General features: G+C 45.2%; 1 protein-coding gene across 2 annotated transcripts in view; it reads left to right on the top strand.

Moving 5' to 3' along the window:
* TFPT (TCF3 fusion partner) overlaps positions 1-16,593 on the top strand; it is a 263,709-nt gene that overhangs the window by 176,988 nt on the left and 70,128 nt on the right. For both annotated transcript variants that reach the window (XM_086930321.1, XM_086930320.1), the window contains one exon: positions 15,055-15,125. In XM_086930321.1, the coding sequence (XP_086786447.1) occupies positions 15,055-15,125 (71 nt within the window). The remainder of the gene's footprint in view (positions 1-15,054; positions 15,126-16,593) is intronic.

Genomic DNA, 16,593 nt, shown 5'->3' with positions numbered 1-16,593 from the left:
CAGAACCTGGCTACATGCAAATTAGTCTGTCCCTGGCCCAGTGCATCATGGGAACAGGGCAGACCAAACTACCAAGCCAATTCTTATACTGGGAAGGAAACAAGCTTCCAGGGACCGGTTTCTGGCATTACAGCCGTCTTCGGCCCGGCTTGCTTGAATCCTGATGGTGCAATGAGCAAGGGACTCACATCTGAGTATACCCTTCCACGCTTATGGTGGACAAAACGATTCAGAAAAGGGGGTGGTGATGGACAGAGTATCCGAATTAAACAGAACACTCATACCCAGTCAACAGATCAGGGCTTGATCCATCACTGTTTTTTAGCTCACTGCACCATCCTAGCTCAGAACCTGGCTACATGCAAATTAGTCTGTCCCTGGCCCAGTGCATCATGGGAACAGGGCAGACCAAACTACCAAGCCAATTCTTATACTGGGAAGGAAACAAGCTTCCAGGGACCGGTTTCTGGCATTACAGCCGTCTTCGGCCCGGCTTGCTTGAATCCTGATGGTGCAATGAGCAAGGGACTCACATCTGAGTATATCCTTCCACGCTTATGGTGGACAAAACGATTCAGAAAAGGGGGTGGTGATGGACAGAGTATCCGAATTAAACAGAACACTCATACCCAGTCAACAGATCAGGGCTTGATGGGGTGGACGGGTGGTAGTCCATCGGACGTTGTCAGGGTCAAGGGATCAACAACACTGGTAATGGTGCCAATGTGAAGTGAAAGTGGAAAGCATAGCCAATAGGTCTCGCTCCAAAAAGCGAAAGAAGAAAACAAAAGCAACACAATAATTCATGTCATTAGAACCCCTCCTGTTCAGTTGTATTTCCGATCAAGCACACGCATGAGAAGAAAATCTAAAAGCATTCTGTATATACCTTCCGAGGATGGAGTAACCATGCAACGCACACAAACATCTACAATAATGCCCTTCCCACCCTCACCAAAGCGGGTTACTGCCCCGTGTCATCAGTTTGCTCCAATCAGCACTCAAGCCACTATCTTTCCGCTCCCTTTACAGTCGGTTCCTTGAGGGGCCAAGAGCGAACAAACAAGCATAGATCCCATATACAGGGTATGAATACCATGATGCCAAACCTGCCCACATCACATCATTCAGACTCTGCCCACCCTAAACTTTTGAAGGCCTGTCCAACTTTGTAGGAACGATAGCATCGAAGGGGTGGCTACCAATTGATGTTAAATAATGTTCCTGAACCTGAAAGCGCCCGTGGGGCAGCATAAGGGCAAGTACGTAAACCTGTGCGTCTCTGATGAGGCAGGGGTGAGGCTGTGGGTTAAAGGGGGGGGGGAGATTGTGGGGTATGGGTGAGGCGGCGGGTGAGGTGAGATTCCAGATCCCTGCACAAGCACGTCCAGGCAGTCCTCCCGGCCTAGGGGCGGCATCTCCAGAGAGCGTCAAGCCGTGACGCAGCCGGCCGAACCTGACAGGGGGACTGCCCGAATTCCGTCCTCTGCACCCGTGCCAGGGCAAGGTGCCTGCAGGCCAAGGACGAACAGAGCGCCAATTTTCTCATTCCTGGATATTCCCATAGCGCGGTGAGTGCTAATTCCTTTCAAAGTTGATAAAAGAGTTTTCTCGATTACGAAAACCAGCTACTTAAGCAGAAAGTAGCTGGTTTTCGCACTCCGTTGGCGTTGTGATCCTACCTGAGCCGTCAGTCAACTTTATTGTCAAAATGCCATTTTTAAACACACTCCACTCAAGAGACATCACTTTCTCTTTCACGAGCACCGAGCCACACCCTTAATCCCCCACTCCCTGGAGCCCGTTAGATCTGTAGTGAGTGTGGTGACATACTCATTCTTCACTCAAGTCCTAGCTGAGGAAACAGGGCGTGTGTGTCAAGAACCTCTCCCTGAACGCCAACGATGTGTGCACAACAGAGTGCACGACGGCACGATGAAAGGCGCATGCGCAGCACAAGTCTGCTTACACCTCCTCCACGTCCGCAACCCCCCGTCCCAATCCTGCCCCGGCTTGCCCCCCGCCTCTTTCCTCTCAAACACCCCGGGGTGGTGGGAGCTGCCTTCAAGATGCAGCGCTGCATTCCATCAGAGAAGTCTGGTTTCCAGCCACATCGTTTTCTGGGAACTTGTAATAGAATTATAATTTAATTAATAAGGCGGTCATCCTTCTAGGTGAAAACTAAATTACCTCGATGTGCGAATATAAGTTGCCTACGGTTGCCGGGCGGTAAAGGCCGGCAGCTGGTGATATAAAAACGCCCAGATAAAAGACTGGCTAAAGAGAGCATTTAAATAGCCAATGACCTTAGGTGTCAACTTTCACAGAGCCGCGCTGGAAGTAACGACGAGCAGATGAACATCGCGTTAATTTTCTAAGTCAATTATTAAAGGGAAATACCATCCCACAGTGAAATAGACATCAGGCAAATGAAGACATTAAAAGAGAATCACTACACCCGTCTCTTCTCAAAGAAAAAAACGCCGCCCCACAGTTAACAAGCACTCGCCATGACACAGGACGTACACATTTCTCTTTTAAAAGGTTTGTGTAAGAAACAACAATATCTCAATTGGATTCACTTGAGTAACAGAAATGTTTGCCTGTACAGGACATTACAAAAGATCTGAACATAAAAGAAAGAGAGACTCGGAATTTCAGATTAGGCTCGAAGAGTCATGATGATAAAGGCACAATTAACGGAGCCCCGTTATGGCCGGTGAAAAACGAATGGATAGATTGAGGTCCAGGGGCTGGATCCAATGATATGGCTCGAAGAGTCCTGGAGAGGGCGAAGACTATGCTTGAAGAGTCGTGTGGTAGCACAGGAACAGAACCCCATTCTTGCTACGAGGATGATGGTGGTGGGAGAACTACAATGGCAGGGTCAGACGATCCACTGCCTGCCTCCCGGTGTGATAACCGTGGAGAAGACTCTTGAATGTCGTCAGGGTCTGTTGCTGAAGGAGCGGTCGGGTGATCTGTTTAGTAGATCTGGATCCGCATCGGTGTAGGAGTACTCCTGGACCTCAATCTATCCTATTCATTTTTCAACAGCCATAACGGGGCTCCTTTATTTGTGCCTTTATCATCATGACTCTTCGAGCCTAATCTTTGGATCCAGCCACCGGATCGCCCTTCAACTGTCTCCCTTAACTCCTTCTTCACCGACCATAACGGTGCTCCATTAATTGTGCCTTATCTCCATCAACCTCCTACGGAATCTGTCTCCGGACATCCAAGCTACTCCTACTTGCCCACCAGAACGGGGATCCGTCTCTGTAACCGCACATAATTTACACAGTCGTCAATCGGCAACCCGGTCCTGATGAAGATCCTAAATCAATAGGATCGAAACGCCGTCGACCCACAATACAGCACGACTCATGGCGCAGTACCTCCTTTGGTTCCCATAACTAAAAGCAAATACGGATTCACCAAAAAGGAGCCAAAGAACTCTGTATATATTGTGTTTTTCATTTTTGTCATTTTGCGTCCTTTGCTGTATTTTCACCCATATGTCACTCGCGCTGTCACCGTTTGTCTCACTATCACATAGTGCACAAAGCTCCCTTGGGTTGCCAAACACATTATATGCCCACAGTGCTGATATCTTAAACGTTTTTTTTTATTGTTTTGCTTAAATATGACCTTAAATATATGATGCTATATGCACTTCTAAACCGACTGAAATTTCGAGTTTCTCTTTCTTTTATGTTCAGATCTTTTGTAATGTCCTGTACATGCAAACATTTCTGTTACTCAAGTGAATCCAATTGAGATATTGTTGTTTCTTACACATGTACACCCAGATCTCAATCTGGTCTACTGGTTATACTCCTGTTGTCTATTTCCATATTGCGGTAAAAGGTTTATCATCTTCTTTATGGGGCAAACTGTTTCGCCCCATAAAAAAGATAAGAAACCTTTTACCACAGCAGTAGTTAAAGTAAGCTAGTCTGAAAAGGACGGGGCTTAAAGAGAAAGAAGTACGTCACTGGTACCTCTTTTCCAATGGCTGGCCACCGTTTAGCATGAACCGTAACGCTAGCCAATTGAAAAGAGGGGTGGGGCTTAACCTCGCAAGTGAAACGTACTCAGGATCATTAAATCTCGCCTGCTCATGTCTGTGCAGCCATCGCAGGCAGAGACCTAAAAAGTTATATTGATGCCTGTTGACGAAGACATGGCAGATGTCGGGAAGAGAGCCTATGCAAGGATAGTGTCCAACTCCTAAGAGACACCAGCAAAAATAGAAATACTTACATCAGCCACTGTCTCTGAAACGGAAGAGTTAATATGAATAAGAACTGATCTGATCCTCCTTTGGGATTATGCCCACAACAGGCTATTTGGCAAATTGGATCGCACAGGCCGTTTATGTGAAGTAGTGACAGAGTGTCTGCCCCACATTATATGCTCTGTGGAAACCTTCTCCCACAGAGACAACTGCTATTCAGGCCAGTGTTTTTAAAATTAAAAATAGATAAATGCCAAAATGCAGGGGAGGAGTGTCTAAAGAGTGAAAATCCCCAACTATCCGGAAGCTTCTTAAAATTCATGTCCCTTGCTGTTCAAAGACTGTCAATAGAATGACCAGTTATGGAACCAGGTTCACCCTCTTCCCATATTGTCGCCTGGAAGCACTGTTATGCCAGGTTCACCGCAGACAATGAAAAGGAAAGGCAGGCTCAAAGAGCCATTTGATAACGTATTTTATTGAAGTACTGAACCGTTTTAAAATGTGAAACATTTCTTTCTCTTCATCTTTCTTTTAATCCATTATGCATCTTTTTTTATTGACATTTAAGAGGTTAGCTTCGATTGTGAAGATTTTAAATAATCCTACAATAAAATAGATTTTCTTTGCCTTTACTTTACTCTAATATTTTCTGCAATCATTAAACGATTGTAAATAAAAGAAGCCTTTTGGGGTTGTGAATCTGCCTCGAGTAACACATAAATACTATGGGCCCAATTAGGAGTAATTCGGCATTCCATGAGGACATTATGTGTGGCTGGTAGTGTCGACCCCGGTTGGAAACTCTGCATGAAATCCCTAGATTTACAAGTTAAACCCCACGCAATGGGGAATAACTGTGAATAACCGTTTTTAGGTCTCGCCTAGCTATCGCGTTAGCGATGCTTTGCGAGATATTTAGTGGGCCTTTTCCAAGTGCTCCCAAACAGGCAGATCGGGTACAGTGCCTGTGCGCCGGGCGCGCGCACCATTTGTTAGCCTGCTTGATCACTTTTGTGGCCGCTTTGATGTTCTCAGTTAGCTGCGCGGTACTGAGAACATCAAACCGGCCGCAAAAGTGATCACAAACGGGTACAGCTGTGCTCCTTGCATTCCCCCCTCCCTTTTAGCCCATCCCTTTCAACAACATCACTTTACACTTTGCAGTAGACCTTTTTCTAAGTCCCGACCTCTAAACTTAATATAGACAGATACTGCATTAGTCTGCCCTTGATTTCTGTGTCCTTCACAAGGGCTTTGATTTCACCCTTTATCTGGGGCTGTGTCCGGTTTCGTCCTGGCTGCTCTCAGTCAGCTGGCAGCCATTTCCAACCTGCAGGCTCATTTGATGTGATGTGACACCGAGCTCACTGCCACTTCCTCAGTGATGTCACTCCCAGTCTCTGGGTCCCTTGTTGTGATGAAACAGCTGGCAACCACTTGTACCTTTAATTTCAGTTTCTATAACCATGATCCAACTGATGGAGTTAACTTTTCTAAACTATGAGCACCCCTTACAGCCTTTCAGGCACAGTAATGTGATATGGTTTCTTTTCAATAAACAGCACCACATTTTACATGTTTACACCTCGTCTAAGCTTGTTTTATCAAAAGGAGTACATATTATGTTCTGTGTCTGAAAGGCTCAAAGGGCTAGCATGCTGTCAGTAGATGGTACATTGTTTGCATTTTAGTATATTGTATACTTTGCGCAAAAATTGCAAAAGGCTAGTATAATTATGGCATTTTACTCCACATAAAGCGGAACTTGTTGTGCCACTGACGTTGTGCCAGCACTTCCAGCTTTTCACACGTAATATCACGGTATCTCCTCCTTTTGCTAAAGGGCCATTTGGATACTGTGATTTATTTTAAATATATGTTTGTGAAAGTGCTTAGCTGACAGGATTGAGGTTTCTAAATGTATTTATATTTTAGAACAACACATGCTCAACCATTGGAATTTTTACATAGGAAACGATTTTTGGAAATAAACACACACTGCTGATTGCATTTACAGTTTATTTCCAATACATACTTCGGACAGTGCTTAGCTGGCATGATAATGTGATAGGAATTTATTTATAATTAAGAATAAAACTTACTCAGGCAATGGAATATTTACAGGAGAAACACACCGTTTTTTCCTAGGATTGTTTTTGTTTATTGAATTAGGACTTGCTAGGCTACTTAACCGTGTCTCAGCCCTTACAGCTTAAACACATTGGCTAAACTAATAACTCTAGCTAAACACTTTTTTAGGCCCCAAATGCGAGACCTATTGGCTTTGCGTGCCGCACCTTTCCGTGTGTGTCTCTGTAGGTGGGGGGGGGCACAGTGTTTAGTCTCTACATTTCTGGCTAAAGCAGACTAAGCAGTTTCTTTCAATCCCTCTTGTAAGTGAGTCAGTAATTAGCACATTAAAAGCCAAAATGCTTTATCTTGGAGGCAAGGTTATTCAGTGTAAGACACACAACCTTGGCTCCGTGCTCACGGCCCACCTCCTTTTACCCAGTCACAGTTCAGACGTGGTACATTTAGCTCGCATGCAGCCGGTCAGTCGCAAGAGCTGCACACCAGCCGCCCAGTGTGTACCCTCCTGTGTTCACCGTCCTATGTTCACTGTCCTGTGTGCACTGTCCTGTGTGCACTGGCGTGTGTGCAACAGTATGTGTGCAACGTCATGAGTGCATGGTCCTGTGTGCAACTTCCTGGGTACCTTCCTGTGTGCATGGTCCTGCGTGCACTACCCTGAATTCACCACCTCTGTGCACTGTCGTATGTGTACTGCCCTGTGTGCACATCCAGGCTGCACTGCCCTGATTGCACCACCCATATGCACTGTCCTACGTGTCCTGTCCTGTGTGCACTTTCCCCACTGATAACAAAGCCTTGCTATTGTGTTCAATCTCGGGGGTGCTACTGTGGCACGGCGATGCCCGACTGCTTCGATCTGTGGTACTCCCTGCCCCCACAGTTGGCAACACTCCACAGGCACTTACAATATGTCCAACACACAACCACACACACAACCACACATACAACCACACACACAACCACACACACACAACCACACAACCACACACACACACAACCACACACCCAACCACACACCCAACCACACGCACACAACCACACGCACACAACACACACAACCACACACCCACAACCACACACCCACAACCACACACCCACAACCACAACCACACACCCACAACTACACACACACAACCACACACACAACCACACACGCAACCACACACACAACCACACACACCACACACATAACCACACACACAACCACACCGTCAGTGCACGCTTTCACCAGACACAGACACCATCAGTCGTCAGTGCACGCTTTCACCGGGCACAAACACCACCAGCCATTAGTGCACGCTTTCACCAGGCACACACACACCACCAGCCGTCGGTGCACACTTTCACCTGGCACACACACACACACCACCAGCAGTCAGTGCACGCTTTCACCAGACACACACACACACCACCAGCCATCAGTGCACGCTTTCACCAGGCACACACCACCAGCCGTCAGTGCACGCTTTCACCAGGCACACACACCACCAGCCGTCAGTGCATGCTTCCACCAGGCACACACACCACCAGCCGGCAGTGCACACTTCCACCAGGCACACACACCACCAGCCATCAGTGCCTAATTTCTACAGGCACACACACCACCAGCCATCAGTGCACACATCAATTGTTAACGCATCCACAATTATCTATTGTCGCAATCGCAGTATGGCGCGCTTTATTTTTAAACGTATTCATCTAAAGCGCAGCATGCCACCATTGCTACAAAAATAAATGCACTTTTTTGGGCCTGCAATTTATAGACTTTTGTTGCAATTGGTGTTGCAATATTTAGCAGTACCAATAGCTCCAACTTAATTAATGCGAGACCTATTGCATTGCAAATGCTTGTTTTTCAGGCCAGCATTCCGCACAGAATTGCCGATTCCCTAGTGTTTAACACAGACATTTACTTGCTCCCTGTAGGTGATAAGTGTCTGGATGTTGGATGCAACGGGAAAAAGGAAGATGTCACCCGGCAGGGCGCATTACAAGCCTTTCCTAAGAGGGTTAGGTGGGGGCTGGGTGAAGGAATTTTACCAGTCGCAGCCAATCACCAGGGGTTGCAAATTGCGACCTGCCTAATGAATATTCATAACGCAGGTTGTTTTGCTATTTCCTCCCCCCTCGCCCCCCATTACCTGCATGTACAGTTTTCGATGCAAGAGTTTAGTACATAAATAGCATTCAACATTGCATTCCCATTTGCAGACCCTTCTGTGTGCAAAATGTAAATTTCCCATTTGCAAATGGGAATTGTACATAATGTAAATGTAATTTATATTTATATAGCGCATTATCACCAACGGTCTCTAAGCGCTTGCTTTGGGAACCCGTCCTGGTTTTTCCCTGTGAGATAACCCGTACTGGGCACCCCCAAGGTGAAAGCCAGGCATCCCGCCGTGGGGGGCCATAGTGGAGATTAAGCAAGCTATTGCCCGGAGTTGCAGAGTGTGAACCCGTGATTCGAGCAGGCACCGAAGCGAGAATTATCGAGTCCGTGGACATTTTTGGGCCCAAGACCATGCCGCGTCGGCAATTGAACCCTGGTCCCGGGTCTGACCTCTGCTTCATGGTCTGCCTCCTCTAACCATTGAGCCACACTTCTCCACATAAGTTGTCTAGTCATTGAAGTATCAGGTCGACGAGGCTTACTCAGAAGCAGAGTAGCGAGAAACTGAGGTGGGGACCTAGACGCTACAGCAGTAGACCACTGAAGCAGAGTAGGGGCCACCAATAATACACTCTATCCTCCAAAAGGAAGGGTGCTAGGGAAGACCTGCATGGGTACACCTACCCAGAAGTACTGAAAACACGTAGGAGTAAAAGTGGCTCATACTCACCTGTATGATGGGTGACTCTACTGGCTCCTGAAGTGATTAGGGTACTGAGGGGCAGAGTTTCAGTGTCTCGACCATTACCAGGCTCTAACAGGCCACAGGAAGGCAACCTTAACCTATTAACCCTCTTCCCACATGCCTTGGTCCCCTAGGGGTAAGGCTAAAGTACTTAGTAGTGGCCAATCAGTTAAGGTCGTGAGGAAGGGTGATGTTACTCCAATTCCAATAATCGGGCCTGCCTCTCTGAAGCAAAATAAGTCACTGCACTCGCTTCACTAGTGATGTATTGTTAGCTACAGCTTCTCCCTGCCAATAGTATTTTTCAGCATGTTACTGGGCATTTATACGGTTACTATTTTTTCTCTAAGCACTTTTTGTGGGGACGATTGCTGGAAATATTGCTGCTAGGTAAATTAAGTTCGGTAGTAACCACTTGCTGCTAAATATCAATATTTTATGTGTGTGTTTCGGATAGAAAATTCATTTTAAAAACACTTGCTGCTAAAAATCGTAATTTTAGGATGTGTTACGAATAGTTAATCAGTTAAAAATTATAAATGGCGGTGGTGAGTTAAACCACCCGCCAAAAGATAGCCATTTTGGGTCAGCAGTCTAGCGTTTTCCATGCAGAGGAGGCATTTAAATGAGGGGGCTGCGCTGTAGCGCAGCAGCAGCGTATGTGCCGAAGGCAAGCCTGTATGCGCACGTCCGCACCTGGACATCACCAGACACCCTACCAGTTTGACCCCAGAAACCAAGGTAAGGCTGCTCCATGCACAAAATACGCTACTACAATTAATTAATCCCCAAGGCACAATCCAAACTCTTGTGTAGTGGGCTCACCAAGCTTAATTGAAGGTTCATACTCCTGCCATAATTGTAAGTCACCCAGCTGACCACACTCTTAAATGCCTGGATTTTAATGCTCGATTGTTACCAAAGCACTCCATTGAAATATGGGACTTGATTAGGGATGAAACTCTAGGTTCAGTTTCTCTTACAGAGACGTGGCTTAGCGGGAATGCTCTACCTGACATTGCTGTCTCACTGCCCTTGAATTATACGTTTTTAAAATGCGATAGGGCAGGACGCCAGTGAAGGGGCACGGCCATTATCTTTAAAGATATGTATACCTGCTCAACAGAAGGTAGTTTATCGTTGGCTGATGGAGAATGGCTAGTATTTCAACTAGCCCTCAAGAAACAGAGACTGATGGGTGGTACCATTGTCTATAGGCCCATGGCTGTAACGCTCAATGGGCTGTTTGATTGCTTGCACCACTAATGCTAAAACATGATAGATACATTGTAATTGACAACTTTAACCTACATTTCGAAAATTTAGAAGATACACTTTGCAGAAAACTAAAAAACGATATGCTTTCCCTACAGTTGACTCAAAAGATTAGTGGCCCCACATATTCTGCGGGGCACACTCTAGATCTGCTATTTTCTAATTCCAACAACCTAAAGAATATTGAAATCTCCCCTCTCTTATGGTCTAATCACTTCAGCATAAATGTTTCGATTTTTCTACCTTTATCCCCAAAACACACTCCAAAAACCCTGAACCCCTCAAAACGTCATGGAGTAAAATTAGTGTTGAATCCTTCGCAAACCACTTTTTTCTGCCTGAACTAGACATAACCATTACCCTCAATAGTTTTCTAGGGCTGCTCAATACAACTATAACGGCAGCCCTTGACTCCTGTGTCCCCTGGAAAACAAACACTTACCGTAGGGTCGCCCCATCTGAAAAATGGTACTCCCCTGAATTAGGAAATGACAAAAAGAAACATAAAGCGTCTGAGGGAATATGGAGACGCTCCAAAAAGCCAGCAGATCAATCATCCTACAAACACCAGTGAAATTATTACTATAGGCAGATTAAAATGCAAAGAAAAGCAAAAGGCTGAAAATAGCGGATCTTCTAAAGAGCTGTTTGAAATTGCAAAAGAACTGTCCCATCCAGTTAGCTTGTCACAAACTATTACACCATCACCTCTCCACTGCGAAGCAATAGCCAATTATTTCTCTGACAAAATAGAGAAAAATATACTCTACTGTCGACTCACAACTTTCCCTAGAAGACTTTCCATTGGCCCCCACAGGCCGCATCCTGAAGCAAAAGTCCATTTAGGTGACTTTTTTTTGTTTAAATTTGCTTATTAGATTTTAACAGTTTAGATACAGAGAAGCATAGGTTCATATATGAAATACATACTGAAATAGACTGACATGAAAGTGGCAGTAGATTGTACATTGGTGGTGATCTTCAAACAGAATAGCCTCTTATCATTTGTAATGACCTGGAAGTACATGCATATTAGGGCGATCCACATAGTCGAGGTTTATTTTTAGATATGTCTATAAGCATGTCCCCTGGTGTAAGAGCTTCATCTGTCCATTTAGGTGACTTTACCTGTTTTTCCAAGGAACAGGTGGAGAAAACCTTAATTCAAATCGAGCCAGGCTCCCCACTAGACTCTTGCCCTCATTTTATTTTTAACCGCCTAACACCTATTCTGAGTGAATATTTGACCCACATTTTTAACTTGTCACTAAAGATAGCTGTATACCGGGTCACGTGGAAGCAAGCTCTAATTCTCCCATTAGCCAAAAAATCAGGACTCAACGTATCCATCCTATCTAATTATCATCTCATCTCTTTGCTACTACACATGGTTAAAGTCCTTGAAAGACTGGTCATTCTTCAATTACAAACTTTTTGAAGAACAACAACTTACTTGACCTCTCTCAGATGGGATTCTGAGCTATAAATAGCACTCAATGCACTCTTCTTGCTGTCCTGGATAACATCAGACTGAAGGTAGATCAAGGCAGGGCACTGGCCCTGATTCTACCAGTTCTCTCCGCGGCATTAAACACAGTCTCTTATAGTCTTCTGATTAAGAAACTCCATGAGATGAGGTCCATTCTGGAAGCCTCCCATGGTTTGGAACTTTCCTATGTAAAAGATTCCAAACTGTCCAGTTAGACACACTCTCATTGCTCCTCCATAGCTCAAAATATGGTTCAGCTCATTTCCGGATGCACGGTCTCAGCAGGTCTTTCTGCGCCCTCATGTCCTCTTCCTGCACCATGGTATGTGGTGTGCCTCAGGGCTCGTCGTTGAGCCCCACCCTGTTTAATGTCTATCTTGCCCCTTTGGCAACGGTAGGGGATCACTGTGGGGTGAGAATGATCTCATACGATTGGGATACGCAGCTTGTATTCTCTTTCAAAGACACTGCAAAAGCTGTGATGGATGGCTTCAAGTATTGCCTCACCTTAATTGGCTCCTGGATGACAGACAAATGCCTGAAATTAAATACTGACAAAACAGAGGTTATGTTTTTTAACCAACCTTCAACTCCACTGACAGATCTCTGGTGGCCGGCACAGCTGAATCCGCCCCCCATCCCTGTCACCTCTGTCAGAAACGTAGGCTTCAAATTCGATTCTAAACTATCGGGCAAGGCCCAGAATGGCCAAGTCTCCAGAACTTGTTTTTGGAAACTCAAAACCTTGCGAAAATTCCTTCCCCTGTTGCTGATGGACTGTTGGGCTATAATAGTTCATGCCCTTATTACATCTCACATGGACTATGCTAACAGCTTGTACCTGGGTCTTCCTGCTTATCTTACCCAGAGATTGCAGATGGTCCATAATGCCACAGCGAGGTTCATCAGAAATGTGCCCCTCCGAGACCACATCTCTCCTCATTTGCGTAGCCTCCATTGGCTCTCAGTGAAAAGGAGAATCGAATTTAAAGCACTGTCCCTTGCCTATAGAGCCACAAGAGATAGAGGTCCAGGATACCTGAAACAGCGACTTCAGAAATATCACCAGACCTGGACTTTGCAATCCAACTCCCAGATGCTTCTCCACACTCCCCGCTTTGCCAAAGTCAGGATTGGTGGGTGAACCTTCACAGTTAGAACAGCCGCTCTTTGGAATTCTACGCCTGATCACCTGCGCAAAGCAGAATCTGAATCTATTTTTAGGAAGGCATTGAAAAATTGGCTGTTTGATTTGCCCTAGCTAGTCCCTTTCCCCTGTCTGATCATGCTGCCACTTCTAGCACCGGGACACCGCCATTGGTGGTAGCAGAGCGCTTTATAAGTGTTTACGGTATGGTATGGTATACGGCATACCCCAAGGTCTTCATTGAGCCTAACACCTTTTAAAGTGTTTGTCGCATCCCATGCCCCATTGGTAAAAAAATGGGGATTTGACATTTGTTCCAATGCTGATGATACCCAGTTGATCATCCCTATTGGTGAGAAGCTGACCGAGACCAAGACAATTTTATCAGATTGTCTCTCTGAGTTGGCCAGCTGGTTAAACAGCGCAATGTCTAACACTCAACGCAGAAAAAAACTGAAATTCTTCCGTTTTGCGGAGATGAGCATATCTGGAATGACTCCTGGTGGCGTTCCACTCTGGGCACGGTACCGCTACCAAATCTATGGGGGGAACAGTAGGAAATATCATTGATTGATCCCTGCCCAAACAGGACCAGGTCAAGTCAATGTGTGGTAAACGCTTTGGCCAGCTAAAACATCTCAGCAAACTGTTGAGAAGGATTCTTATTGATTTGTATTGCACTGTAGTCCAGGTATTAATTGCCAGCAGATTGGATTATGGAAACGCACTGTATATGTGGATGGCTGACTGCTTGTTCACGCATCTTCAGGTAATCCAAAATGCCACAGCAAAACTTATTTGCAATAAAGACGGATATAGTTCTGCTCCCTTTTGTCTAAAAACACTTCACTGGCTGCCCATACGAAAGAGAGCTAAGTTTAAGCTCCTCTTCCATACTCAGCCCTTCGCTTCCCAGGCAGAAGGTGGAATTGTATCAACCCACGAGAAATCTAGGACAATCTAACCATGCCCTAGTCAAAACAAAACTCATCAAGAAGGCCAGAGCTGATGGTTCTTTCACCTATCTGGCAACAACCCACTGACATTCTCTCCCTCTGGATATCTGTCTCACTGAGAACTACTCTGGCTTTAGAAAAAAAATAAAAAGATGGCTTTTCCCAGAATGATTAACCTTCTCTTTCTGTACCCAATGTCTCCCCTGTGGACTAAACAAAATGTAGTATTAGCGCTGTGATATTCCTCTGGGGATGAATGTTAGTGCTCTACAAATACCACAAAATAAATAAAAATTAATTTGTATGTTGTGACACGTCCCTTGTTCTAAACCAATCCCTACCTCTTAACCACTCCATACCACCTAATCTGCCCATACCCTATGTACTTCGTCTCTAGACTGCCTCATATCCAGTGCCCATGACCAGCCACTAGGGCCACCTTCTTATTACATAGCTTCTTACGCTTTCTTCCTCCTCACCAGTTTGTTCCACTGTATCACTTCCTACTTCTTTAGCTCTTCTTCATCCCACGTCCTAACCAGCAACTTCTTGCTTATGGAGAAGTGTGGCTCTTAGTGGAGAAGTGTGGCTCAGGGGTTAGAGGCGGCAGACCCAGAAGCTGAGATCGGTCCTGGACCAGGGTTCAATTCCCCGCCTCGGCGGGTCTTGGGCTCAAAAATTCCACGGACTCGATAATTCTCGTTCCGGTGCCTACTCGACTCACGGGTTCACACTCTGCGACTCTGGGCAATAGCTTGCTTAATCTCCACTACGGCCCCTCGCGGCGGGATGCCTGGCTTTCACCTTGTGGATACCCTGCTGGGGTTATCTCACAGGGGAATACCAGGACGGGTTCCCAAGGCAAGCGCCTTGATGCCTTCGGGTGATACGTGCGCTATATAAATCGTAATACATTTACATTTACATTTATACCTTGTAGCCCCTTCACTAGTTTCTGCATTGTTGAACATATATATTTTTCTCCTGTTCAGGTGAATGAGAGAGTGCTGAACCGACTGCACCAGGTTGAGAAGATCACACGGAAGATGAAACATGAGCGAAGGTACTCCCTTTTTATACTTTGAAAATGCACCTGTCCCTCCACCCTAGGCTCTTTGGGGCAAGTTCACTCCACATAGAATTTGATGTGAAAATCCAGGTCTTGTCAGCGGAGAATACTGGTGCGAGATTCAACACGATCGCCTGGTAATTAGAAAAAAAAGATTTCAGGTGTACCCTGCCATGAAGTATTTCAGTAGGACATCTAGAGGTGATCGTTATATTTTTATTATCCTAGGTCTCGCATTATTTTGATTTGCAAATCGGTTAATAACATTGAATGTTGGAAGCTCTGTTGAAGGCAATGGAGTAGCAAGTGGTTAATCATGACTGGTATACACCCTGACACAATATTCCTATGTTTGTTCTCTGTATCTCCACATTTAAACCAATCATTTTGTTTTCAATTCATGGGATGCCCAATAGTAGTGCAACTCCTCCACCATGTGCTACTCTATAACCGTATAGCCTGCCTTTGAGGCGATACCTGGCCGGTATAGGTCTGTCCCCACAAACTTGAGAGAAGGCACATCGAGAGTGTCTAATCATTGACCCTGGACTGGCCTAGTACAACTAAAATTTACAGTTATGCTATGGTTAACCACTAGAGAATGTTAAATTAGCTAATTCAGATACTTATCACTGTCACACAAAATAACCGCTATTTATGAACATTAAGCCCTGGTTAAATTTAAGCAATTTATCTGGATCTAGACTGGGCATAAAGCCCAGTCTAGATCCAGATAAATTGCATATGAAATACCAAATCAACACATTCATTTTATCATCTGGGTTACTTGATTATTTGTTTTCATGTGTTTCTTGTACTTCTGTCCTGTGTGGCAAAACGAATTGTTTAAAGCCTTTACAACAATGACTTAGTTCCTTATTTTTGTCATTGCACCATTAATGTAATTTTTTCTCTCCTATAGTTTCTGCAAATGTTATCACCTTTTCCCTGAGAAATGTGAAAATATTTCTGCATGTTTTCAAATATTTTCCACAGATTTAGACTGCTTCTAGTCTTGGGTATTTGGGTACAGTGCCTACGATTATGGCTCCCCGAGTTGGGTAATATGGGTTCAGGCAATAGGTGTGTTCTGGCACTGCTGAGCACTGGGACAGAGCAGCAGCACAAGCACCTAGCACCTCTTTTAGCTTATTGGCTAAAACCTGGTATCCATTCAAACACTCCAGGTGAAACACACAATAATTTGACTAGGATCAGACATTCAGGGCTTCTGGCTCCAGATGTAGTCTTGTAAATGTTTCAGGGGAGAGAAAACCATGCCTATACTACTCATTCTTCTTTGTTAATGCCAAGTTAGATCATCTTGCTGAGCAGCTTGAAAATGTAGCACAACTCCGTGCCATCACTGCACCCTGTTTCCACACCCTGAAGAAGAGGAAGATCTTCATACGGCTCCCAAGCAACTCTGGAAAAACTGTCTCTCATGCCATAGTCACCAGCA

Source organism: Lissotriton vulgaris, chromosome 7, assembly GCF_964263255.1.
Source record: "Lissotriton vulgaris chromosome 7, aLisVul1.2, whole genome shotgun sequence".
Taxonomy (NCBI): domain Eukaryota; kingdom Metazoa; phylum Chordata; class Amphibia; order Caudata; family Salamandridae; genus Lissotriton; species Lissotriton vulgaris.
This window is presented reverse-complemented; position numbering and strand designations above follow the sequence as displayed.